At 40.4% G+C, this 27,028-nt stretch overlaps 3 protein-coding genes across 3 annotated transcripts in view; 2 read left to right on the forward strand and 1 right to left on the reverse strand.

The window, feature by feature from the left end:
- arid5b (AT-rich interaction domain 5B) overlaps positions 1-9,897 on the forward strand; it is a 75,336-nt gene extending 65,439 nt beyond the window's left edge. Inside the window, exons 9-10 of the mRNA XM_018697002.2 lie at positions 5,188-5,398; positions 5,606-9,897. Coding sequence (XP_018552518.1) covers positions 5,188-5,398; positions 5,606-7,630 — 2,236 coding nt within the window. The 3' untranslated portion in view covers positions 7,631-9,897. The remainder of the gene's footprint in view (positions 1-5,187; positions 5,399-5,605) is intronic.
- A 407-nt stretch (positions 9,898-10,304) lies between these two features.
- On the reverse strand, positions 10,305-19,791 carry rtkn2 (rhotekin 2). Its single transcript, XM_018697003.2, has 12 exons — positions 19,577-19,791; positions 17,777-17,976; positions 17,425-17,483; positions 17,249-17,302; positions 17,024-17,141; positions 16,466-16,666; positions 15,796-15,890; positions 15,291-15,397; positions 15,067-15,198; positions 14,382-14,550; positions 14,007-14,114; positions 10,305-13,617 (listed from the first exon to the last, which is right to left on the reverse strand). Exons 1-12 carry the CDS (start codon positions 19,709-19,711, stop codon positions 12,899-12,901), a joined length of 2,097 nt encoding a protein of 698 aa, XP_018552519.1. The 5' UTR covers positions 19,712-19,791; the 3' UTR covers positions 10,305-12,898.
- A 2,474-nt stretch (positions 19,792-22,265) lies between these two features.
- Positions 22,266-27,028, forward strand: part of cep170aa (centrosomal protein 170Aa) — a 40,169-nt gene continuing 35,406 nt past the window's right edge. Inside the window, 1 exon segment of the mRNA XM_018697001.2 lies at positions 22,266-22,447. The gene's annotated coding sequence lies outside the window, so the exon portion shown is untranslated.

The following is a 27,028-nucleotide window of genomic DNA, read 5'->3' on the forward strand; positions in this document are numbered from 1 at the left end:
TAATTATAAGGAAACCTTGAACCAGTCCTCACACTGAGAATTATAATAAGATAGAGTTCAGATTTTGGGGAGAAGAAAAGGCACAGGAGATTGTTTTTTTTTTTTGTCAAATTTTATTCTGGTAGATACTCAGTATTTTGCGCCCGTCAGCATCTCTCTGCATTGTCCTTGCTGTATTGCAGATGCGTCAAATGTAGCGCATTACACTTTAGCTCGCCTTGTCTAATGCTGTAGCTCAAACACAGATTTCAGTTACTCGGCTCCCTTGCTCTAAAGCAGTGGGTGTCATTGGATTGCAATGAGAGGTGGTGGGGAGGGGAGTGTCACCTCTCGCCCCCTCCTCCTGCTTTTTATTCCCAAAGAGGCAGAGAGAGAGAGGACAAAAACAATGACAGATTTTAATGAACAAGTAAAATAATTCAAAATAAAGTAGGAGAGAAAGGAGGCTGCGGTATGAGACCATCATTGTATCATTTCTGTCAGCGTTCCTTAACAGTACAAACAATGTCTCAACATGTTGTCCGCATCAAGAGCCACAGCCAAATATTTTGTATATCCGTGACTCTTCCCACTAAATCTGGACTTCAGCTTCAGTGGGAATGTAGCCAAAGAGCTGCATGTTCTTTACACTAAAATAGCAGGCAGCTATTTTAACCTCTGAGAGCTAGATGGTTTCCCCAAGACAAAATGCTTCATTGAGCATTCAGTGATGAAACTTTCTTTTTTCGCAGCAATCCAACAAATCACAATATTGGGTTGAGTTTTTAATGCGTGGTATTTAATCAGAAGGACCAAGGTTCCTTTCCCCTGGTGGCAATGAAATATCACAAATTACGGCATTGACTTGTGACAGGCAATCAACTGTATGAGAATCTATTCAAGTCTACTGAGATTAATAACTAGTTCAGTGTAGTAGCAAATTAAATTAATGACATTCTTGCAGAGATTTCAGTCCACTTTAAGGCAGCAAGAGGGAACATATGCCGTTTAGTTTTGGGGTAGTAATACTTGAATGACTGAAAGACATGAGTGTTCCTTTATGCAGAATAGTACACATTTATTTTAAACAGTTGGTACTCCTGGCTCACACCTGCTATGGCGAACATTTACCACAGGCTGCAGCAGCAGCAGCTAATGAGAGCAAACCCTGGGGGAACAGTAGAGGTCATTTTAAATCTGGTATTTTCAGACTTGACAAAGGACTTAAGTTTTTCATACATTCCTGCGCTGCCCTCCTGTTTTAACTGCATGAATGAGGGTCACCTCAAGTGGTTTGGCTTCGAGACAAAAGAGGGGCTTTGAGGCATGAATCCAAAGCAGAGGGACCAGCTACAATGTCTATTTATCCGTCTGCTGGCATCTTGTCTCTAGCTTTGCTTCACACACACACCCCCCTCTCTCCCTCTTCTCTCTCTCTCTCTCCCTTCTCTCTTTCTCTCTCTCTGCAGCAGTTATTGGTTTCTCATTGTGCTGATGATGCTTAATCATTGCATTTAGATGTGATAGAGATTTGATTTTATCTTTCTTATTGTATTCTCTTTTCCTCACACGCTTGTAAAAGTAAGTCATTTTCTTTCCTCTAAATCTTTCTACAGCCCCTGGGGCTTGTCCACCAGCTCTTTAAATAGTTTCTTTTCCTTTTTTTTTTTTTTTTTTTTTACGCATGAAGCAGCTCTTGTGATCTTAACACAACACCAGCTAAAATTAATTTCAGCATGGATGGGAGGGAAATTGTTGAAATGGAACAGCCCGCAGGCTTTTTCCACTTATTTGGTGACTTAGGCATTTCTTGGATTTGAGCACACTGCTTGTTCCTGTAACACAAAACTCAGATGAGAGCAGCACATTGCTGGTAAAGTCACCTTGTTTTTGCCAAGTTGTCTTTTTTTTTGAGGGGGAGAGATGCTTTGTGTGCATGGCGTCATTTCAAAGGCATAGACATGCTTAGTTGACATTTGTGGTTTGATGAATTACACCGTTATTGATCTTACTGATTCTAAGATCAGTCGGATATCAGATATAATACATTATATATAGACACACACACACACACACACACACACACACACACATACACATGTATGTATGTATATATGTATACATAATAATATAAATATACACACACATAGATATTTACATATGTACGTGTGTGTGTGTGTGTGTGTGTGTGTGTGTGTACATATAATGTATATATATATATATATATAATGTATATATATATATATATATATATATACACACATTATATGTACACACACACACTACCATATAATATGTATGTATAAGCAATAATTTTTTACTTTAATTACATTAGACATTTTCTATCTCAGCCTATTCAACATTTAATCTCTTCACTGCATATTTTAGTTGCTTGTTATCAACATGGAAAACGGCTGCTTAAACAAAAGCTGGGTGATAAATTGGCATGAGAGGAAGTTAAGTATTTATTGACCTCATAAAAATGTTGCCTCTCCTGCCTTAATGAAATTCTTTCCTGGAATCTCTCAGTGCAGCACACGCCCCCTCGTGGCTCAAATAGTCAGCTACACCTGGCTTTCTCTCAACTAATGCAGTGGTTGCCAAGCTCAACCCCTTCCTTGGAGGAAATTGCTACTTATATAAGTGTTATTATGTTATGAGTGCTATATTACATGATCATGACTAAGTTTTCAAAACTGTAGCCTGTAAAATGGTGTGATTAACCTTTTACAGCTTTATGTAAATTTCCACAAATGGCTGAATAAGCTAAGAAAGTAAGCTCACAGCTGTCATCATTGTCATTTTAACTCTATGTCAAAAAACAAACAAACAAAAATGAACTTAAGTTTTTTTGTTTGTTTGTTTTTTTGTTTTTTGACCATAGAGTTAAAAATGGACAAATGAGTGACAGCTGTGAAGCCTATACTTTCTTAGCTTATTCAGCCATTTGTGGAAATTTACATAAAGCTGTAAAAGGTTAATCACACCATTTTACAGGCTACAGTTTTGGTAAGTCGTCTTGTATTCATTAAATGTAACAAAGCAAATAATTGTGACAATGTAGGGAACTTCCTGAGACTGATTTTTGGTTTCCTGACCAACACAGCATCTTAGCTTTTCCATTTGGAACTATTTAAGGCTGCAGTAATTTCCCGGGCTCAGCTCTTACATTATCCGTGCCTGCGACTCCCCACCCCCCACCCCATATTGACATTCCATAAAGTTGACCCTGGCCAAGGCAGCCATCTCTTTCCCACAGATCACTGTGATAGTCAACAGTGCACGCTGGTATACTGTATATATGTGCCACTTTTCTATCCCTTTGATCACTGTTAGTGCAGCAGAACATTTCAGCATGTTGAAAACACATTTACTAGCCTGAAGAAATCAATTCCACTTTTATATAATGGTGAAACATTTAATCTACCTTCCCTCTCTGTGCCATAATACCTAATTATTCAGAGATCCTAAATATAGAACGCCTGAGAACCACTTCCCTATTCATAATAAATACCACACTGCTATTTTAAAGTTTAAAAGACTGAGCGTTTTTATCTCTGTTTTCTAGGATTCTTCACTCCTTCATTCAGAATCATTTGTGCTCTTCATTAACATGTCATTATCTCTTCTTTCATTCCCTCTCTCCCCCTGTTTCTTTTTTTCCTTTTGCTCTCTTTCCCTCCCCACTTCTCTTTCACAACCCTTTTGCTCTCCGTTTTTCCAATAAGTCACATTTAATAGTACATTTCCTTTCTTGGCCTGGGGCCTGGTGCCAGACCAGCTGTATGAAATGTAGTTTTACCGCTTTCCCTGCCAGCACTTTTGTTCAGAGGAAAAATAACAAAAAATCCCACAGAGCCTCTTGAACTCTCTGAGGCTTTTTTTTTTCTTCCTTTTGAAGAGGGGGCGAAACAGCTCTTGATTCATTGTTTGTTTTACCGCCATGTCCCTTAAAAGGAATAGTGCAACCGTCTCTTGTCGTTACACGAGAAGACCTTATTTTTTCTCATGACTGAGAAAGTCATGTTTCTGTCTGGCTTTTATGGATTGTTATTGTAAAAAACCTGACAGAGGAGCTGGAGAGATTTTCACAGGAGCTTATTGAAGTTTGGAGTGTTGTAGTTTTTCAGTTGTCTTGGTTTCCTCTTCCACACAGCGTTTCTTATTTCTGGCCTAATGCCAATTTCCATTTTCTTTTGTGAGCAATAAAAGTCTAAAAGTTTCCCTCGCTGGTTTCTTCATGTCATTATTTTACACATGGGTATTGTTATGTTATCCAGATCTTAATGTTCCCATTAGTTATGACATCAGATACGGAAAATTGACTTGGGAAGTATTCAGGAGAGAAATAACAGAAGTCAAAAATAGTTGAATGTTTTTTCTACAGAATGTTTTTTTGTCACTTAGTATGGACTTAATTAAGTTGGAGCATATGCAGCTATGCTGCATTTCATCATGTCAGCTGGACAGTGTGTGTGAAAAACTGGAGCTGTTACTATAACCAGCAAAAATATTTTATGACTGTAACCACTTTAACAGCTCCTGTGATCATTCATATTAGTATATTAAATAAGATATCATATGCTATGAGGCTCCTTTAAACAGTTTGATTTCAATTCTGCCAGACATTTTCTTCCTTTTCATTCCCAACCACATTAACTTTACACACCCACACATACACACAACATGCACACACATATTCTTTTCTCTCAAGGTTAAACTAATTCCAAATGTGATCTGTCTCAGCAGGAGATAACTGGTTATTCACATTCTCACACACACACATACTCTGGCACCCATCTGAACCTGGATTTCCCCTAGCCTAGTTTAATTACAATAGGATTGTTAATGCTTGCCAGGTATTAAAACGAGGATGTTTTAAAGCACCGTATTTGATACACTGCATGCCTGTGGCAAAGCTGCAGCTCATTCTGTTTTTGGTATTACTAAACAAAATACTTGTGTGGTTTATTGTTCTTTAATTTTCTTTCTTTGGTATGGCGTCGAAAAAATGCCTCTGCTGCTCCATGTTAGGGCGTCCAGATGTATAGTTTTTTTTTCCAGTCTGAAATTGTTGAGTGGTTAAAGAAATGTTTTTGTTTGTGTTTGATGGACATTGACTAATTGTTGTTCCTTACAATCGTGACATGACATAACATGATCATACCACAGACTCATCTGCATTCCTGTGCCTGCATTCCTCCTCAGGCTCCTCCTTCCCTACGAGAGGCACATTAAAGGTGAACAGGACAAACCCCTCCCTTTGGCCAAACCCAGGAAGCAGGAGGGCGGCCAAGAGAAGGCCTCAGGAGCCAAAGCCAAAGGAGTTGGGGCCAAGAAATTTAAAGGCCCCAACAATCCCAAGCTGGGGAGTAAAAAGGACAGAGGGGAGACGGTGAAAGGCCAAGAACAATCACAGGTCAGTCACTGGCGTCTCCCCAACTGCTGCCTCATCAGGATTCCTCCCTACTCTAAATTCATTTTCATTCTCATCTCTCTGTGCTTTCTCATCAGTGCCTCACCCTCTGTCTTGAATTCCTGTTGTCTTTACATTTGCCAGATAATAAGAAAATCTGATTTCTTGTGCTTTGAGAAACAGCCGTAACAACAATTTCTCTGCATGCAGGACTCCAAGGGGAAAGAGGAGAATCATGAACTGTCCACGGCCGTAAAACAGGAGGTGTCTCTGAGAGATGAACCGATTGTAATAGAGGAGGAAGAGCTGCATCTTACCCTGAAGAAAGAGGAGTCCTTGGCAGTGGAGCAGCCGTCTTCGCTGTGCCCCAAAGAGCCAGACTGCCGAGCCCCACACGCCAGCCTACCCCTCCACACGGGGCCCGGTCCCCAGCCTGAGTGGAGGCAAACCATAGAGGCCCTCCAAGCAAAACTGACCTGTGAACAGCAAACTGAAGGGCATTTCATTCCTAAAAACCCATACCTGCCTCACCGTTGGGATCAGAACAAACCTGCTGGACATGTTGCTCTGCCTGAGTCCTCCTCCAGGGTCAAAGACTCCCTAGAAAGTCATGGTGGGAGAGTGGGGAAAGTGTTACCGATGTGTAAGCAGGCGGACAGACAGTGTATAGACTTGAGCACAGATTCCTTCTCAGAGAAAGAAGACTATGGGGCCATTAAGAAGGAGTCTTCCCAAGGCCCTGCACAGACAGCTGCCTACTGCAAAGCCAGTCAGGGGGTCATGTCGCCTTTGGCCAAAAAGAAGCTCCTCTCCCAAGTGTGTGAGTCCAACCCTTACTCCTTTACTTCTCCCTCTCTTCAGCCTCCACCCTCCACGGCCGCTTCCTCTCTCCCTGTCATATCAGCGGCTGAAAGGGAGAAGGAAAAACAAAAGGGCGATGAGGAAGCGGCGGTGGGACAGCGGCACGCGTCAGACAGCATCTCAGAGGTAGCGCCCATATTCAGGCCGTCGGTCATCCAGCACGCCCAGAGCAGCAAGCCTCACCAGCAAGCCACCAGCGGCGGCCCATCGGAGAGGAGCACCGCTGGGGAGCTTTCAGAGACTTACGGCTGCCGGACGAGCCATCACCTCCAGCCTCAAGTCAATCCGCCGTGGCAGCCGTACCTCCCCCGAGCCCACACCCAGGACAGTGCGGAGAACGCCGGGGAGAAGCTACTCCAAGGCCCAGCCGCTCAGCCCCGGAGCTACGCGGGGGACTGCTACTCCTCCCCTCACCTCCATAGTCTGTACAGGCAAACTGAGAACTGCCTGAGCCAGGAGAGGATGGTCAGCTTCACCAACGGAGAGCGGAGAGAGCACTACACCAGGGACCGTGAAGGCAGCCAGGGCTTTGTCTGTGGCGGCCTGGAGCAAGAGGGCTTGGCCTACAGATCTCACTACAGTGACAGGACTCAAACACACGGGGAGAGCAGAGAGGCAGATGACGAGCCCAGAGACTTCACAATTTCTAAACCTCTCTCTCATAGGGTGTCCTCCTTCTCAAAGCCCTCCTTCTGCAGTCTGCCATATCCCATCATGCACCAGGGTTTGGATTCCCACCCTAAGGCATGCAGAGTTCCTCCAATGACTATCTCTCCTCCCAAACAGAGCTCAGCAGAGCCATCGCAGCCATTTCCCAGCCCCAAAGCTTCGAGCGATTCGGCCCTCACCATCCCCGTTCGGCCCAGCAAACGGAGCCTAGTGGAGCCCGACAACGAGGAAATCCCAGAGAGGAAAGTCCGCGTAGTGACGCCAATCCACCCTGCGGGCTCGATCCGACGCAGCGACCCGGAAGAGCTGAAACCGGCTGAGCCGGCCCATGCCGTTCACCTCAACAACCACCTCCCTGAGGGCCACCCGACGACCACCTTCCCGCCGCCCCATGCCGCGCACCTCTACCCCGGCATGTACCCGCCAGGCAGCCTGGTCTCGCCAGGAGCCCAGGACGGCCTCCAGCAGCACCCGGGCCTGCAGTACCTGAAGAGCCAGTCGGCGGTCTCTCCCCTCGTTCCCTCGTTAGCCTTCCACCCCATGATGCTCCATAGGCAGCTGCTGGCCTCCAGCCCCAGCCCGCACCACTTCTACAGGCACCCAGGTGGGGCGGCACTGTATGGGGACCTGTTGCACCACCTGTACCCTCTCTCCACCCTCCCACCACCTCAGCTGTCCTCGGTACACCCCAGCACCAGACTGTGAGGGAGAGAGGACATTTTGCTTCTCCCTCTCCTTTTCTCATCCATAGAAACTCTTTCAGCTTTGTCTTTCTGTCTCTCTTTGCTCGGGGATTGCGGCTCAGTCGAAGGAAAACACTGATTATAAAACTTTGGCTGATTACAGACTGACTCATAGACTCATCAGTCAGGCAGACTGAAAATTCCATTTTCTTTTTTTTTATTTGTGTATGCATTTGTTTATATACTTTGCACTGTTCTTTATTTTTATCACCACTTACTGTATTTTTTTTTTTGTTGTTGTTGATGTATCCTTATTTGCACAATGCTCATGTGTATGTGCTCACAAATCAGTTTGTCGCTCTCAGTCACCATGAGTCAGGTTGTTGCTCTGGATGTGTGAAAAGTGGAGGGCAACAGAGAAAAGCCATTTGTTTACTGCGTCTGAGGGCTAAACCTTGTTGCTTAAAAAAAAACAAAAAAACACTACAAGTAACATGACAACATAAATGAAATTCTTTATATTACTAGAGGTGCGTTCGCCATCGCAAATGATGCTCAAGCAGCTCTTTAGCGCATTATTTACACTTTAGGCAGCCAGTGGTGTTGTATCTGTTTACATGTCTCCACGCTGAAAGCTGTTGCCTCTTTGTGCCACAGTAAAAAAAAAAGAAAAAGAAAAAAAAAATTCACCTGGACTCCTTGGAATAGACATTAACACTCACTGCGGTGCTGCATAACATTGAAATAGTTTCATCATAACATTCAGAGGTGCTGTGTATGACAGATGTACTGTAGACTCACTTTTTACTCAGTTCAGGTTTGTGTCTGTTGTGTATTTCAGTTCAGAGACAGCATAAGCAGTCATCATGTTGGATCTGTGGACAAATCACGAATGTGTTTTTTTTTTTTTTTTTTTGGTTAGAGTTAATGAAAAGCCGTTTTAATTTTTACTTTCTAAATTGAAAGTAATTTGACCCCAGAACCCCTTGTGATGAGTAGACTGTAGCAGCTTGTTTTTTTCGTCTGTAGGACCAGCATAATGAAGCGGCCGTCAGCTGCGGAATGCTCACCACAAGAAATCAGCATTTCATCTTTTTTTGTTCCTGACTTGAAAAGCTCTTTTTTTCCTTTCCTTTTTTTTTTTTTTTTTGGTCAACGAGCTCAATTCAACACGCTGAAAAGACTCACTGTATGATTTAACAGGAATGTTGTCACTTTGGATATTATTGCTTTGCAAATATCTGTGCCTTTCGCAGTCTTGGATTAGAGTTAGCACTACAGTTGTTAAGGTTTATCTTCTGTAGCAGGGTAGGAATATTAATATTACTGTCACTCTTGTCTGAAATGCAGCACACAGACATTGATACAAAAACTATATGGCACACTTGGCTATCAGACACCAGACTCGATTGGTAAGGCACAAAATTTAAAGTTATGAATCAACCTGGTGGTTACTATTAATCTATTTACTTAGCTTAACTGTGTCAGGCAGTCAGTTTTAGAAGAAACTGAAAAGATTTACTGATCGACACAGGTCTGGTGTCTGGCTTCCGCAGGGCATGTGTGCTGTATGTGTTTTCTAGCAGTGATGAAAAGGTACCAGACTCCATAAAGTATGCCTACCATGCTCCAATGCCTGAGGTAGCAAGACGACACCTGCTCTGGCTTTTACAACCACTATAATTGCAATCCAGGATAGTCGAAATACACAGTGAACATGTCTGGTGTTTCAAAAGAGGAGAAAAAAAGCTGTAAATGTCTATGTGTAAAGTTTTACTGAATACTTAGATAAAGACATTCATTTCTGATTAAGTACTGTACATTGCTGTGTGTAGGTAATACTGGCATTAGTGCTGGCTCCTGTACAGAACATTCATACGGGATCAAATCATGACAACCCCTCTCTCTTGTCTTATTTTCTCTGTAAATAGCAGTGTAGATAGTACCGCGTGGTTGTTATCATATAAACTGTTATAATCTGTAAATAGTATAAAAAAAACAGTATAAAAGTCGGTTACACAATCTAGCTGTGTCCTTGTTTGCTCCGTTTCAAGGTCACCGTGATCATGTTAGATTTAAACAAACACTACAATTTAAGAATTAGGATACTCTTTTTATTTGTTGTCGTTTCACTTTTATTTTACACGTTGTTTCCATTAATGTGCATCCTGAAAGTGTTTTTGATACAGTAGCCATCTGTTTACCAATCACCCAGCTGGCGAGCAAGACAAAAAATAAAGACATTTTGTATATGACCTCCTGTATATTTAATTAAAATATTTTACTATCTATATGTTTCCTCAGTTTTATTCTTTAACTGAACTGCAGATAAATAGCAGAGGGCTGAATAAATGATATTTAATGCCAGTGTGCTAACGCCAATGTGATGTTCTTTTTTTCCCTGAGTAAATGCAGTGTGAATGGGGTTTTATTATTGTAATACCATTATCTGGCTATGAGATTCCATCCGCCTTAATCTTCACAACAGGCTACTTCTGGGCTCAAAGCCAGAGTAGCCTCTCCAGTATTTGCTGCAGTCGAGAAATGTGCTAGTGCATGTATCTCTATGGGATGTGTGTTGGGCTGCAATAAAAGCTATGCTTTGACTTTTATTGCCACCCCCTGGTAAACCTTTACCATGAAAAATATTCAGTAATACTTCCAAGCGCAGCAAAAATAAAGCAGCCTCACCAGGGTAGAATGTAGGCCGTTTTATTGCAGATCAGCAATAATAAAAAATACAGTTAGCTTCCAAGACAACAGTGAACAGTGTGAGGAGAAAATTGCACTTTTTGAAGAACAAAAATAACTATAGTATTATTATTTTTTTTAGATTGGACTATACACAAATTACAATGCATTTGAGACAAGATTAATATAAAGTATCACTACTTACTAGTACATAACAGCTCCACTTAAAGTCTAAATTATTAATGCGCTGAAGATAAAACTGAGATGGCATGGAAGTATTACACTATAAAGAAGGAATTACAGAACATTTTAATTAAAAACAATCCAAAAACATCGCTACAAATTACTGCTATTACTGTTATTGCTCTTATAAAATTAATTGAGAAATGGAAAGACGTGCACATTGTAAATGAATATAAATTTGGCTCATTAGTTTAGCTCAGATAATAGTGAGAATATTCAGTCACTGTTAAGTCATAAAGCAGTTGTACATTTTTTTTACTCATTAGATCATCTGTTCTGCCTCAACCCTAATGTCAATACAGGCAACTTTTCCTATGCTGGTTGTATGAAAATGAGTCACTGGAGAATTGTCCAAAAATAATAAACAGAAATGTTAGTTTTCACAGTACCACAACATGTAATTGAATGTGTTTTATCTCTGGCTTTAGTTCAACTGAAATGGCTGAGATGAAGGGTGTGCAGTATAATTATTGTGATGATTTTAGCCATAATCATACAGCCTGTTACAGGTGTAGCCAAAAACTGTGCTGTGCTGTGAGGTTTGAAGTGACAACCTTCCCTTGTTATTCCTGCATCCCCTTTTGTACAATCCATTCTCAGTTCTTTTAAGGCTTAAACTAAATCCTCCTGTAATCCACCTCCCCCCAAATCTACATCTCCCCCTCTTGATTAAACAGAATTCAGAGGGTGAGATAACAAAAAAATGGGACTGTAGCTTTAACCATACTGCTTCATCTGGCCAGGCAATTTCAGGGACAATAGCTAAACCTGTTTTGTACACTATGCGTAATAATGAAACCCATTCTTCAACACGTGATCATTAAGTGGTTGAAATATTTAGTGGCTGGCAGTATTGGATATGTTCAAAACACAAACACAAGGGTATTCGTTATTTTAGCCACTCAAAAGACTCATTCATTCAATTATGTTCATAGCATTTATGGGCTGCAGTGTTAAATTATGTTGGACGTAGTGTGTAGCCACTGAAAACCAAGGTCACTCCATTATTAAGACCTCTGGGAAATGGAGAAGTCACATTAGTGCTTGCAATTGCTCCTAAAATCCTGTTCCCTTAAAATCAGCTATAGTGGTCATAAAGTCGTCACAGTAAGTGGAATAAGTCAATAGTTCCAAAAGGAATGACTCCTCCACAGTTGGCCAGTGGATCAATTCCAATTTGAGTGCTTTTGCAAAGGCTCTTTCTTCGCTCCATGTTCCAGTGGCAGAGCTGAGAAATAAGCCTTTCCATTTTAGTGGGATTGATGATGGCGGTGCTGTTCAAGCCAACGTACAGCTTTCAATTTCATCTATGGGTTAGCTGCACATGAAAAAGTTTATAAATGGAGAGTGGAGCTGGAGATGTATCAATACAATATTGATATCGTAATATGAGGTGTCAGCTGGGATTTGGGTTGTCATAATGGACTTTGAGGGGGATGTGTACTTTAAGAAACCACATTAGCCACCCATCCTTTACATTATACAAACAGTTTGACATTCTGGGTAATTTGCTTATACATTTTGTTGCCGAAAGTTAGATGAGATGATTGATGCCACTCTCATACCTATCTGCTCAATATGATGATAGCTTACTTTAGCACAAAGACTGAAAACAGGGGGAAACAGCTAGACTAGCCATGTTCAAAGGCAACCTAATCCACCTACCAGCACCTATAAAGCTCTCTAATTAACAACTTATATCTCATTTGTTTAATCTGTAAAAAAAAAACAAAGTATTAAAATGATAAGCTGCGGTTTAAAGGGGGTTATGTCCAATATGTTTTCTTAGCTGGGAGCTGTGACTCTGCAGTGGATTAGAGGGTTAGAGTCTGGTGATGACAAGACTGGAAGTCACTACTCCCAGCCAAGAGATAGTCTGGCACATTATCCCCAGTAAAACTGTAACTTTGTTGTTCTTTGTGCGGATTAAACAAACATGTTAATTAGTGAGATTTGGAGGTAGTGGTAGGCAGACTATGTTATGTTTCATCAGAGCCAGGCTAGCTGTTTCTTTCTGTTTCCAAATACTATGCTAAGCTAAGCTTTCCATCTCGTGACTCCAGCTTCATATTCAGCATACAGATATGAGTGGTATTGATCTACTCATGTAACTCTTGGCAAGAAAACAGATAAACATACTTCCCAAAATGATGAGCTATCCCTTTAAATGTTATCACAAAAAATATCATCACAAAATTTCTATTGAGATACTTTCAAATATATTGTGATACCGGATTTTCTCAATGTTACCCAGCACAGTTGAAAAGTTCTACAACAACAGTTAGGTGTTGAAGTTATCTGTATTAGTGGTAAGGTAAGGTTAGTGGGTAAATCCAGGTATGGTCGAAGGTGAGGGTCACAAGACTTTAAGGTTCATCCTCTCTCTAAAAGACTTCCTCAGTTTGCTCCTTGGTGCAGGGACAGGACCGTGACTGGGTCTGACGAAGCCGTGTTCAGCTGTGGTTTCAGGGGTCTGGGTGTGGTGGTTCTGGTACTCCAGCTGCTGGAGAGGGGGCTGAGGTTGACCTTGCGGTTGTATATCGAGGACGCCCAGTGGAGCGTTTTTGCGGCTGAGGGTACCGGCTCCTCCGGCGTTGTTCCGCTGGAGCTGCTGGATGATGGCAGAAAACTTGGCGTCCAGAGACGGTCTGCCAGTTTTGGACCTTGCGGTCGGGCGGGAAACGCAAGTGCCGGAGTTCTCCTTCTCTTTCCCCTGGTATGAGAGAGGGGGAAGAGGATGATGAAGAGAAGCAGGGAGGGGAGGTCTGGCAGGATGGGCAGGAGGCGCATAAGGCTCTCTGTCAGGCGGAGGGGGCGGGGCACGCCGCTTCTTGTTGCCAATGGATGTTGAGCTGGTGTTGTGGTTGGGGTTGGGGCTTGAACAAGGGGTGGAGGTTTTGCTCTGGGACAGAATACTCTTCTGCACTACCACTGAGTGGGATCCATCAAACAGAGTGGACCAGTTAGGCGCTTCCTTTTCCTCTTCATGACCAATTAGAAAGCGGCCATCTGTCTCCTCTATCTTGTTGTGGATAATATCTGTGATGCTCTCAAACTTGCCAGGTGAATTTATACCTGAAAGTCAAACAAAATGAATAAATAAATTCAATAAAAAGCAATGAATTAGGTGAATGTCAGCTTTGCGTGTTTTTCCATGAAAGATGTATTATATAAATAATTTAATAAAATATCACAAGGACACATAAGCAGATGTTCCAATACTGTAGCATGTAAAAGGATTTTATTTACATGAGTCACTGCTGAAATTAAAACTATTATGCGTGATTAATGCAATAAATCTATTTCAATGAGGTGTTTCAAGCACTCGCATCATTTCTTCTTTAATTAGATATACAAATAAATCACATATGGAAATCTCACAAAACATTCAGCACCATGAAAACGGCAAATTATCAGCCTCCATCTAACTCACTTCAGCCACGCTTTTCAATTACTCTACTCACTGAGGTCGTTGTAAACAGAGTCAGCCTGCTTTGTGAGGAAGAGTGATGGTTTCCGTGGTGACATGACCTCGATCTTCATTAGCTGGTTGCAGCAGTGCAGCCACTGGCCTGATTGAAAACAATGAGGGGCATGAGAGGCAAAGAGAAAAGGTTATATTATCTGCTCTTGCTAAGAGGAGTTTAGATAAATATATGTGCAGCCACTGTTCTAGTCCGGACTGATCTGCACCTTCTCTTTGTAAAATCTCAAACATAAACAACATCTTTTATGGAGACATGCAAACACGTCCCTGCTTTGTACACATACTTAAAGTAATCTATAGTTTTTATATACATACAAACCTTTGTGCTGCATGTTTACACAAAAACACTCACTCTGATCATAGAGGTGCTGGTGGAGGGCGTCCACCCAGTCCTCCAGCTCCTCCCTGGTGTCTGTAGTGAAGACAACGGTCTCAGATCCCTCTGGCGAAGGGTTGATGATGGACAGACTCCTGGATTTCTGGCCTATGGACCCCTTCTCCATCACATGGATCCTGGTGTCCTGTGGAAACAACACAGATAACTTATCATAAGCTGAAAATTAGTCCCACAGTATATAAATGAGAGCTCTATGTGAGATATTGCACCAAAAAGTACATCGCTGATACAGCAAAAAAAAAAAATTAATTCAGCAGCAAAATGCCAAAGATGCAAGCAGGATCTCAGTGAGTAATGTGGCATTTTGTATTTTGGTTGTACTGCAAATGTTAGGGAAAACTGTGAAGTGAGATTTAAATCAATAATAATGAATATAATGTTTTTGTTTAATCCAAAATTCCATGAACCAGACAATTAAAATAGAGGTAATAGTAGCAACAAGGGTAACAACAACAGCTGTTCCTGGTGTTATTTTTTCTTTTCTTTTGTGCATTTACATATATTTATGGATAGATAAGGACAGAAGTGTAGGTGTGACAGTACTGTAATGTTTTGAAAGTCGGTAACAAAGGCAAACCGGACTATTTTTTGAAAACTCTGAACGTCAAAATGCCCATAATACTTGACTCCTCTGTCTCACCTTATTAATGGGTATATTGAGAGTCGGCTGCACTTTAGCGTCAATTTCTTCCGGGGTGAAGTAACAGGACAAAAAGCCGGCGCTTAAGACGCAGTAAAGACTGCAGCAGCGGCTCATCCCCTCCACATTTTGCTGGAAATTGAAAGAAAGAAACAACAGAACTGGAGTATTTAGCCTTGGAATCAACTTTGGCGGGCTAATGATGATAAAAGCAGTCAACACACCTTCTGGTTCAGGTAGCCGGTCATCATGCTCTGCATCATACAGGCAGGCTGGGCCACCAACCGGCAGCAGAGGTTGCCATAAAGTGGAAGCCAGGATGACCACTCGGCTGTGGAGTTCAAGAGCAACAGTGATGATAAACCCCCCAAAATAAAAATAATTACAATGTGATGAGACAACAATCATACAGCATCTTTTAATTCTGTAGACCTGACCACTAATGTACTGTGCTTCAAACTCATATGGGAAGTTTACCACTGAAATGAGAGCTGAATAACAAAAACCTGCACAAGTGCCAACTTTCTTATCCCTTAAATCACTCACTCAAAGGAAGAAAAGTAATCCAAGCTCAACTTCAATCGCAGGTTATTTTGTTTAATTTTAGCTTTCAATTTTAATGGTGTAAAAATATTGTATTATTAACCCAGAAGTGAATCAAATCAGGAGCTAAAATGCATAATCTCCTCATATCCCCAGATATTAAATTTCTGTGCCTTTGTCTCTTACCATCTTGGAGGACAATGAGGGAATGAGACTGGAAGCTGCCTTCAGCCTCAGGCAGACACAGAGTAGTGTAGGCCAGCAGGCTGTACTTGGCTCCACTGGTACAGGTAGACGCACACACAAACACATACAGAGAGAGGAGTGTTCTTTGAAGTGCGCTGCATTGACCGATTTTTTGGCTTCTCAGGCTTAACCATAAAAAATTCATGCTCAACTGTAATCCTAACAATGAAATAATAATAAAAATACATTGATATACAGACACTTGCACATGTGCATAGGAACCATTTTGCTTTTTATGAATTATCTCCTCATTCCTAGACCTAAAAGAGCCCAATGTTTCTCCACCCACTGAACAGCTGGTACGTATCACTTACACATGTTGAGAGTTAAGAGATGCTCTAAAAGTACACTTTTCCTCTCAGACACAAATAAAATGCAGGTGTAAGCATTAAAAAACATGCACTTTTTAAAAAATAATCTAGTACAATGATGGGTAAACCCTTCTTTCAGTCCTCACTCACTAAGATGTGTTCACTAACCCTTCTGTGAGTCTGCAGCTACATCCTTTGTTGCAGTAACAAGCCATAATTGAGTTAGTTCCCAACTGCAAAAACCTTAAATAGAGAGCAAAGAGTCTGTAAAGGGTTTTATGGGATAACACAATACATACGAGGGTATGGGGTTGTACTGCAGGAAGGTGTCAGGGTCTGGAGAGTCCAGCAGAGGGCAGAGCTTCTTCCCAGCCGTTTTTCCGAAGGAGTTGCGGAGTTTCCTGGCCAGCTTCTTTGGCGTGTTCACCAACGTGAGCTCTTCCTCCAGGGCACAGCTCCACAGCTCCACCTTCAGTTCAAACTGAGGAACTGCTTCTTTACTAGAGGAGAGGAGAGAGAAATCTCAATTACGGTATAGACATTGATATTTATATAAACCAATGTAATTAAAAAACAACAACAAAAAAATCACTTAAGATTTTTAATATTATATTTGGTTGTGCAAAAATTGCAACTGGTAACAATATCCTCAGTGGTGGTAGAAAAAACTCCAAATACATATTCTGCTAATTATATAAGTAAAGAACACATTTCCAGCAATATATTCTTAGTATGACTCCACAATACAGATATTTTGTCACCACTGTATAGTAGCACCAAAATGGGCTTCCCAAAAGTAAGTGCTGCTATTCTAACTGTATTACTGTGCATATCTGACATGTACAAAAAATACTTACAAGATGGTGACTCCCTCAAAGCAGATGTCAGTGACTGATCTATCCACCACCACCATCTCTGTGTCAAACACCTCAGAGCCAATCTGCATCAGACAGAACACTGCCACTCGACGAGAGCCTGTTAAATACAAGGGGTACACATGCTATTAAAGTACGTATCCGTAAAATAACACGAAGCGAAGCTACACAGATCAATGAATGGTAACAAAACGAGGACAAACTTACTCCCTCTGTTGTTAAAATGGTCTGAATCCCTCCACATCAAAGGAATACGCAGCCCTACATCAGCAGAGAGGAGGAGAAAAGTCTATTCACAAAGCCACACTCTAAGAAGTCCATCTCTAAAATGATTTATAACCATTTTGTGAACATAAATAACCTTAAATGCAGAGCAATCTTACCAGACATTGCAATTGTCCCATTACAGGGCACACGGTCATCTGAAACTGGATCTGAAAGTCTGAAACCAAAATTTGAATTTACCATTAAAATTGATCACAGTACTTCAAATTTGAAAGCATTCTTCCAGAACCAGCTCAGTCCTACCTTAAGTCATTGCTTCATTATTCTTTTTTCACTTCCCCAGAATCCATGCATCAAGGTTGAGATTTCTAACATCTTACAATTTGTTTACAACTTTATATTTTGATAACGTGTACTGAAACAGAAGGCCAGCGACTGCAACTTCTACAAACAAAACTTTTACAAGACATCCTCCACACCTGAGAGCACAGTAAGAATCCAGTTCCTTACCTCCTGAATCCTGCCATCATGTCCTGCTCCTCTTTTTTCTTCTGCAGCTGAGTGAAATAAGCCTTGATCCTGGCGTTGCAGGTCAGTAGGTTCTTGGATGCATTAAGAACCTGCTCTCTCTTGCTGCAGGCGAGCAGCAGCTTATAGGCTCCCTCTCGCATTCGCACCTCAAAGTCCAGCTTTTCTTGCAAGTTAGTGTTCTTGGTGGACATAACGTACACAGAAGAAATTTCAAAATGACCAAATGAAACCACGTCAAAAGGCAGCCTTCAGCTTGCTATGATGTTTTTAATTGCGTTAGTCCATTAAACAATGTGCTATATCAGAGGGGGCTGAGGTGGACAGGATGCATGTTGATAAAGTGGAGTTAGAGTGAAGTTGCCCTTGAATGTTGTTGTTGTGGCTGATTGGACTCAACAATATATCTATGGCATAGCCTCTTGTGACACCAGTGCTTATATTATATAGCCTCTTGGTTTCCCGATTTTCTTTTTTTAGTTAATTTCTATTCTGCTTTTCTGTCTCCTTTTCTCAGGTTTTTTTTAATTGTTGCATGTGAATACTACAATGAAATAATGTGACACTTAAGCCACAGACTTGTAACCATCAAATGGTACTTACCTGTGTGTGTGTGTGTATGGCACATACTAGTAACAGATGCATCCATCTCTAAGTCAAAATAACATGCATGTATGAAAAAAATGCTTTAATGATTCATAGATTATTTGAATAGATGCCGATTATTTTTCTATCTTCAACAAATTGATTAATAAACTAACTGTTGCAGCTCTAGACAGATGTTTAAAAATGTTACATTTGTGGCAGTGAGGCCAACTTCTTTTCATCACTCAAGAGCAACTTTTTGTATGAGATTCTATGGTAAAATGATGCATGCAGAAGAGAATCAGGTAGCTTTATACTGACCAAAATAAATGCTGAATGGAAGCACAATGACATTATGTACAAGATGTTGCAAAGATCATGTGCAATTTTGATGGTAAAAACACAGAATAGAAATGTATGGATGGCATGTTGCAAAGAACAACTCAGCAGATGCAGGTAAAATGTATTGGGGTGGTTCTAACTAACAAATTACTGGCTTAAATGGAGTACGTTGATGTCTGATATAATTTGGTTTGCAAACATTGTATGTTAGGTTAAATCACCTTTTCAATTTGATATTAACATTTTGTTTGGTAGGTTTGAAATTGTCTAGTAATGTTTAAAAGTATATGCACAGTTGTTAGTAGTGAAACAAACATCATCATTCTCCATATTATAAACTAAAATATGCACCTGTAACTTCTTAGAAATCTGTCGTATGTACAACAAATTCATATCCTCTACTATCTGCAGAGTGTCATTCAGAAGACTTGGGCATCGTTTCATGCTTTTGGCCTGAAAGGACATTAGTTTGAGCGGTGTTAGAGCAAAGGCAAGAGCATTATTTTTGTACATGCTTAGCAACGTTTTAACAATGAAGAGAGCACACGGCTCTGGTTTCAGGGGAACTGCATAAAGGGGCAACTCCCCTGTTGGACAACTGGTGCAACCAGCTTTGTCCCACGGAACTGAAAAGCAGTGTCTATAGGTGTGTGTGAAAGTTAGAGACGTTAGAATTTGTTTGTCATTATTCACGATATATTCGTTATTATAACTGTGTAAACTAGTACAAAAACCATATATTAGCCTGTTTACGTTAGTATCGCTGCACTTTGGACTCCCTCCCCAAGTCAACTCAACTGTCATTATGATTCATAGCAAAATACACAAGACATCTATGTATCTCTTTGGCCATACCTCTGTTTGCAGGAATAAGGTGCTCTGTCGTATTTTTTTCCGTTTAATCTCCATAGCCACCGCGGACCCGGCCGATAATAACGACCTGGAGCTCCCGTTTCGCTTGGAAGTTTGAACGTCCCGCGGGTCGTCCATATTGTCAGTGCATTCGCTAGCAACAGCAGCACGACCAGCACTTTCCTGCCTCAACCTCCAACGGACGGGGTTGTTTGATTTGTGTCACCTTATCTACCGGAAAGGAAATGTTGTCCAGCAATCAAAAGGTAAGACAATTTGAAATATCAATGCATCTTCGCAAATGATACATCATACAAATGACTATAATATTTCGGAAAGTCAAATATACAATAACATAGGACAATCAGGTTATTTGTCTCACTTATGATGTTCAATATCGTGGAGCATAAGGTTAACAACATAGACACATGCAGCTTTAAAACTATAAGAAAAGTTACCGCCGATTTTAAACATAACCTTGGTGAAACAGCCTAATACTTAAAATTGCAAAATACTATAAACGTACACAGGGTTAGCGTACTGTTCAAAAATAAATATGAAACAAACGCTCCGCCTTTTCAGACGGCACTTCCACATATTTAAACCGAGCGCTGTTACGCCGACAGGGAGGCAACGTCATTACGTCACTGTGCCAAACAAAACAAGAGTGTACCGTTTCCAATTTTGAATTTTTTTTAGATTGTAACAAATTATATTATGTTTTAGGCAATTATGTGTTGCTGGAAATACAGAATTATAAAACATTCTAATAATAATAATAATAATAATAATAATAATAATAAATACAATTAATCCTAGGCAGCATATGAGTCGTTTAATGACTCAGTTTTTAAGCATTGTGCAGATTTCTCGTCCAGTCTTCTGTGACAGATACAAACAAAACATTTTGCCTATTGGTAACCTCCTCACCATGTCGTCTTTTTTCAGACGGGAGTAGGTTTTAACTACAATAGCATTGCATGGCTAAAAATGTTTTATTTTATTTATTTATTTATTTTCAAGTATGGCTTTTGTTCCGGCAAAACACCGGTAATGCTGTTATTTTCTTGAATTACAATACAGAATTTAATTTAATTGTTTCTGTGTTTGTTTGGTTCCCGGACGCCCTCCTTCATTTGAGCTGCGGCTCAAACAACAGACGCTGCCCTTATTTTCTGTATCTAATATGATATTGCCAGCTGCGCAGCTCAGCTGATGATACAGTGACAAAAGACCCTGTAACGTGACCAGTGAGTCCAGGAAACCCGCCCACCCGGTTCTGGCTGACATGAGCTTCTGGTCGAGTTGGAAGCATCCATGGTTGGAAGTGTAGACGCAGGCGCTGCTGCTGAGGATGAACTGCGTGAAGTCAGATATAAAACCCCCAAAACAGGAAATTACGACATCTGCTTTCAAAGTAAAAGGTGAACCAGATGATGAGACGCATATACTGTAATCCCCTAAGCCAGTCTATGCACTGTGATGTCAGCCTCTTCGCCATATGTATAGCATTTTCTTTGCATCATCCCTGCCTTAAACCAGTGTAATATAGGCTATATTACATCGTGTACAGTTTATCATAACATTACTAAATGCCTTGCAGCTGCAGCTCATTTATGGGTTAGATTAAAACATAAGTTCACACTTAATATAGATTTCCATCTTCAGAAATTGAGCTCAAGTTTTATAAATCAACCAATTACAAAATGTATATAAAAATGTATAGAATGTATATAAAATGCCATTTTGCTAAAGATACATGTACTAAATATTTTCTCCTGGACCAGACAGGATAACATCGGTTAGTTTTTGCATTTTGTGCTTTTATTGCAAAAAACAAATGTACTGATTTGCAATCATATAACAGATTTTTGTAGATATATAAACATTAAAGAAAAGTACAAAGTTGTAGGAGCTGTATAGGAGCTGTGTAGGAGCTGTGTAAACACTGTTCATGGCATACAAACATGGTCCACATAACAAAGCATAAAATCTTCTTATTACACACAAGAACTGGAAATTCTGAAAAAGAAAATAGTGTCACTATGATTTATGTGTTAGAACTCTTTACTATGTTACACACACAAGAAATTTTGTGACTCAAGTAACTCAAATATTAATTAATTTAGTCTTTGTGTGTGTATTGGGACAAGTGGTCAGTAGCTCTTTAGCTAAAGTTTATTTTCATCTGCAATTTTAAAAAAATATATATTATCAGCATTATATGTCAATTAGTGCTGCTGGGCCAATATGGCTGGGCCATATTCATATTTATATATGGATTGGATTCTGTTTTTAAGGTTTTATTATGCTACAACAAGAGCTAATCAGCTTAGCACTTGTTGGAAACACCTTAATTTTGAAAATAAAGCATGATTCTTGTGAAGTCCTTTATCTTTAATTATGAAACACAGTAACCCTTTAATAACATCAGAGCCAGATTAAGATTTGAATGCTTTATATACATTTCATTATTGATTAATAACCACCACAGATGCATGTGTGTCCTTGCTGAGTCAGTTGGGCTGAAGCTGCGTATATAAGGGACCCAGATCATTGTGCTACACCACTGTTTAGATAGAAAACCTGCCACTTCAACCCAATACTTACACACCGCAGCATGCTGTCTTCGTTCTGATTTTATTGTGAAAGTTGTCGCCGGCAGTCCTGGTTATTTCCGCCGCTTTGACGCTTCTCCTCATGACGCTGGTCCGCTCACTGCCGCTCTCTTGCAGGGAGTAACGTTATTGCTGAGCAACGGAGGGGGAGAAGGCCGACGCACAGAGCCAGACTGAACTGCTGCAACGGCAGGGCTGGGCTCCACACACACACTCACGCACCTTCAGCAGCAACGCACACTAGAAAGGAAAAAGGGTAAGTGAGGAGTGGACTTTTACTTTTATTTAGTGAACGGTAGAATATACCACCTACCCAACAGTGAGCTTTTAGCTAGGCGGTCGACCGTAAGACTCACGTGAAGTTAACGCCAGAGAAAAAATGGAAAGAGTCTGTTTTATGCTTTCCTACTGCCAGTCTATTGATGTCTATGTGGGTTTTCAGTGATAGTACAAAATTCTCTGTAGATTTTTTGAGCTTTTCACATTAAAAACGCAAAACCCTTATTCAAATTGACGCCTAACCTTTAACAAACAAGCTCAGCAAATGCCCTGTTATGCTTATAACGGCTAAACAGACTGGTCTGACTCCCTGTTTGCTAACTGGATGGCTACTATTGTCAGCAGCAGCAGCAGCAGCATGACCATCCTGCCCTGCTCCGCCTTTGTAAAGCGACACAACCTCGCCACTTTGCTGCCTCTGTAAAAACACCGGTCACATTTGCTCTATATGCTACTATTATTTGTTATTGACCTGTTTTTCTCCCTTCCTGTTAGTTGCATCCTCATGTAACCGCACGTAAGCTATAGGCACAAGATGCACATCAATGAAGGACGGTCACATCGAGAGCTTTGTGTTTAACTTACCTGATTGGAAACATACCAGTCTTTGGGTCCTCTTTGAGTCTATTTATATTTCATGGACTTTATATCATATGAGTTGTTATTTCATCATGTTAATGTACGCAGAGTGTTTCCTGATGTCGGACCCCCTCCTCTATCTTCTGTGTGGAGGCTTTGTTTTCGTGGGGCAGATGTAGCTGGCCTACGTGCACCCGTTCTCTTTGTGTTTTGAGTTTGAGTTTTGCTGTCATCATCACATAAGATATAAAACTTTGGGAAATGGCAAACGATGTGGTGTAAATGCATTACGGTATTTTTAATAATGTTATGTCTCATCATTAAGATGCCTTACTTGCATGCCTCTTACCAACACATCTGCATAATTTAGCAGTTATTGTTTAATTGTCAGGTGGCAGACTGTTGTGATTTTAGTCCAAATGCTTGAAGCAGATGCATGACAAAACACCAAAGTTACTCAACTATTCCAAACACACACACACACACACACACAGAGAGAGAGACTTCTATTCATAGCAGCAGCAGCCTGATTGTATTTACTCATCTTGATCATTTCCCTTAATTGCATTTAAGGGCGTCAAAGGTAGGACAGTGAGGACCACTTGTATTTCTGGTCGGGGTTTATAACACAGTTGGCTGTTCACGTACTGGACTGATGTGTTCTTGGAAAGCTTCAGAGCTTCAGTGTATGCTTGCACATCAGGGAGTCTTGTTAGTCTCCTCCTCCCTCAGTCGTAAGAATTCAAATTTTTTGGGTTTGAGCCATAGAATGTGCAGATAATACCATCCAGTCCAGTTTTGCTTGTCTCTTTTCCTTCCTCTATTTCACCCTGCCCTTTTTTTCCGCCTCCTCTGTGTCCTCTGCGCCGGCAGGCCGGTTGGCTCTAACAGGCGGTTGCATTTTGAAAAACTGTGTCAGTGTCACAGGACGGTTGCTGCACTCTTGGAGAGGCAGTAATGTCCTAGACAGCTACAGCCTGCCTCCATACGTGTCCATTAACACAGTTACAAGTGCTGATGTTAACATGGGAAAGCATGGGGGTAAATTGAATTAGTGCACTCTATTTTTGTATTTGTTTAAGTTGTCTTGTATTCTTCTTTCTTTTGAAAAACTGGAAAACTCAACATCATATAATCCTCCCATGCAGTCAATAAGACAGACAATAATCCCATACAGTCAGTGTTGATTGGTCTGGTGCATTTGTTAACATTCAGTGTGCGTTTGTCATGAGTTGACTATTAACACTGAACACCTAAACAACTTGGTGTCTGGATCAGTGTCATAATTCTTCTGATTTCTTCTGACTTTCTTCTGAACCTAGTGTTCCAACAGGCAGTTTATATATGTAGCAGAGTAATGTCTTGCTTGAATGATATGACCCTATTTTCTGCTCCAGTGTATAGTTGGGATTGAGGACTTTGTTGTCCGGCCTGCCCACGGCTATTGTGTATAGTAGGAAGTTTAGGAAGTGAGTTCATTCTACTTCAGTGGTCAGGGAGTGTTATTTGTAACTGAAAACAATCCAGCCTGAAACTTAATATTCTAATCTATTAAATTCTATTATAGATGTTTTTAACTGTGTTTTTGAGTCTATAGTTAAAAATAGCAGTGAATCTCACTTCTGTAATCTGCCAGAGTAGAAATGTTAAAAGGGTTATGAGAGTCAGATAGCTTTGCCTGGTAAGGGAGACAAGGGAGGTGAATAGAAAAGTTTCTGGGTAGAGACAGCACAGCAGAGCAGAAAACAAGAAAAAAAAAACATAATCATCAGCTTCTCCCATGTTATGGAACATCAAGGGTGTGTCTAGCATTTCCCCCCCTGCATTTTAACTTGAAAATGAAAAGTAAAACAGAGTGACCTTCACATCTGTTTTGGGGTGTAACATATACTCCCTTGTGAGTTTCCGGTATTTTGCGCTCCTTTCCACTGCAGATATCGATCTTGTATTTGGGCAGTTTCCATTCCCATCTCTCCCTCTGCCAGGCTCCCCTCTGATTGTCCTGTTATGCTAACGTTGATGTTTTTTTTTCTCCTAAGTGCCAGTGTGGATTTCAGTGTGAGGGTGTTCACTATTTTTGTCTGCTGCTGAGGCTATTGCTGTGGGCAGCATAAATGTTGGTGCCATAATCAACGTGGCAGGGTTGGCCAAATACTAATGTTCCTGTTAAAGGGCCACGGGTCAGTCATTAACTGCTCAGCAGGGGCCACAGAGGGCCATGAGAGCACTCACCACAGCAAACTTAAGCCTCTGTAGATGCATAATATGCATAATTTACATAATTTATTGTTTAAGACAGTAGTGGAGTGTAAATGTATCAACCCAGTTAAAAATACCTTTTTGTTTTTTTAAGAATGGAATGTATAATGTAAATTTCAAATAGCTAAATTCAGAATATACAGCATATCATAGCATTACTGAACAGTTGTTAGTTGAACATCTTATATAAGAGATTTATAGGAGATCTTAAAATTTTACAAGAGAGAGAAACAAAACTTATTTTTTGTAAAAATGAAATGTGTTTGTTTTCATTGTTATCTTAATGATAACTAACAGGAGAATATACATTATATTTTTATGCCTTGTAATAATACTTTTTATATTTGTAGGATGTTAAGAGTGTAACTATGATTTGACAAATGAGATTGAGATTGTGCTATATGAGAATGCTTTTTTTTTCTTCATGCACAGTTGCAGTGTAATGTAGCCATTCATTTGCTGACAGTTTTCCACAATTCATTGTCTCACCTACAAAGTGACATAAAAATATCAGATTTCCTAAATATCAAGATTATGTCTTCAAATTGCTTGTTTTGTTTGGCAGTCCAAAAACCAAAGATATACAGAGCAGAGAAAAGCAGCAAATCCTCACATTAGTGAAAATTAAACCAGAGAATATTTAGCATTTTTCTTCCATTGTCAAAATAGTTGCCAATTCATGTTCTGTTGATTGACTGATGCATTACTCGACTAATCATTCTAGTCTAATATTGTATTTCTTGTTCCAACATTTTGATGTTAAATTTAAGTTTGCATTGCAGTTTACCACTTTTGTTCTTCTGCTGCCATGCCCCATTGAGAAAACTGCCTCCAGAAATGAGCATATCTCAGTACATGATCTGAAAAATGTACACCATGCACACAGGCTTTGGAGAATTAATCACATACGCTGAAAAAGACTTTGCCGCAGGGCATGTGCTTCATTAATTCTCTTGGATTATTAATTATCTATTTTATATTATCTCTTCATCAGTATGAGAGCTCATTCAGACTGCTGGTTTTCCCCACTTACACTTCATAGGAATTATAACTTCAATTTCTCAGACAGTGCTGAAGGGCAGACAATGTTTTTCAGTATCATGCCTTACAGTATTCAACATCCATAAAGTGTAGATTTCCATATGTAGGTCTGTAGGTCATGTGGAACACAAGGGTCACTGAGCATGTGGTGGGTTTATGTCTTAAGGCTAGGGGGTGTGCAGAGTTGTGTATGATTGTAACAATGAAGCAGGCAGGACGGATGCTGGCTAAATGGAGGTGTTTGCTTGTTTGTTCCTTTCGCCAACCGCTCATGTGATGTGTGTGTGTGCAGCCCCTTTTCAGCACCATATGGTCTTTTCTGCTGCACGGGGCAGTTTTTTTTTCACCCACATACTGTATAAGCCACATTAACACACATAAAGCCATACGTACACATGCACACTCAGGTTTCTGCAGACTTGAAGTTCTGTTCTGACACCATAATGATTTATTATCTCCCTGTATGGTGCTGTATTCCTGTCATAAAGAGATTAATGTCAGTGTATAGTCTTCATCTGGCTGCATAAATTATAAACTGTTTAAAATGTATCGTTTAATAGAATAAATTAACTTTTCTTTGTTACATTTTTTTATTTTTGATCTTAATCCAATTGCAGGACCCAGATTTACAGAAGCGTAGAGGGGAAAGCATGACCTACTTCAGGCTTTCATTCCCATT

Source organism: Lates calcarifer, linkage group LG16_LG22 (assembly GCF_001640805.2).
Source record: "Lates calcarifer isolate ASB-BC8 linkage group LG16_LG22, TLL_Latcal_v3, whole genome shotgun sequence".
In the NCBI taxonomy this organism is placed as follows: Eukaryota; Metazoa; Chordata; class Actinopteri; family Centropomidae; genus Lates; species Lates calcarifer.

Excerpts from the sequence above, each read along its gene's own strand:
- rtkn2 (XM_018697003.2), bottom strand. The coding sequence starts at position 19,711 with ATGGACGACCCGCGGGACGTTCAAACTTCCAAGCGAAACGGGAGCTCC. Across the intron at positions 17,484-17,776 it reads ATGATGGCAGGATTCAGGAG|ACTTTCAGATCCAGTTTCAG; the intron begins GTAAGGAACTGG and ends TTTTGGTTTCAG. Across the intron at positions 13,618-14,006 it reads CTCTGTTTACAACGACCTCA|GTATAAATTCACCTGGCAAG; the intron begins GTGAGTAGAGTA and ends TTTGACTTTCAG.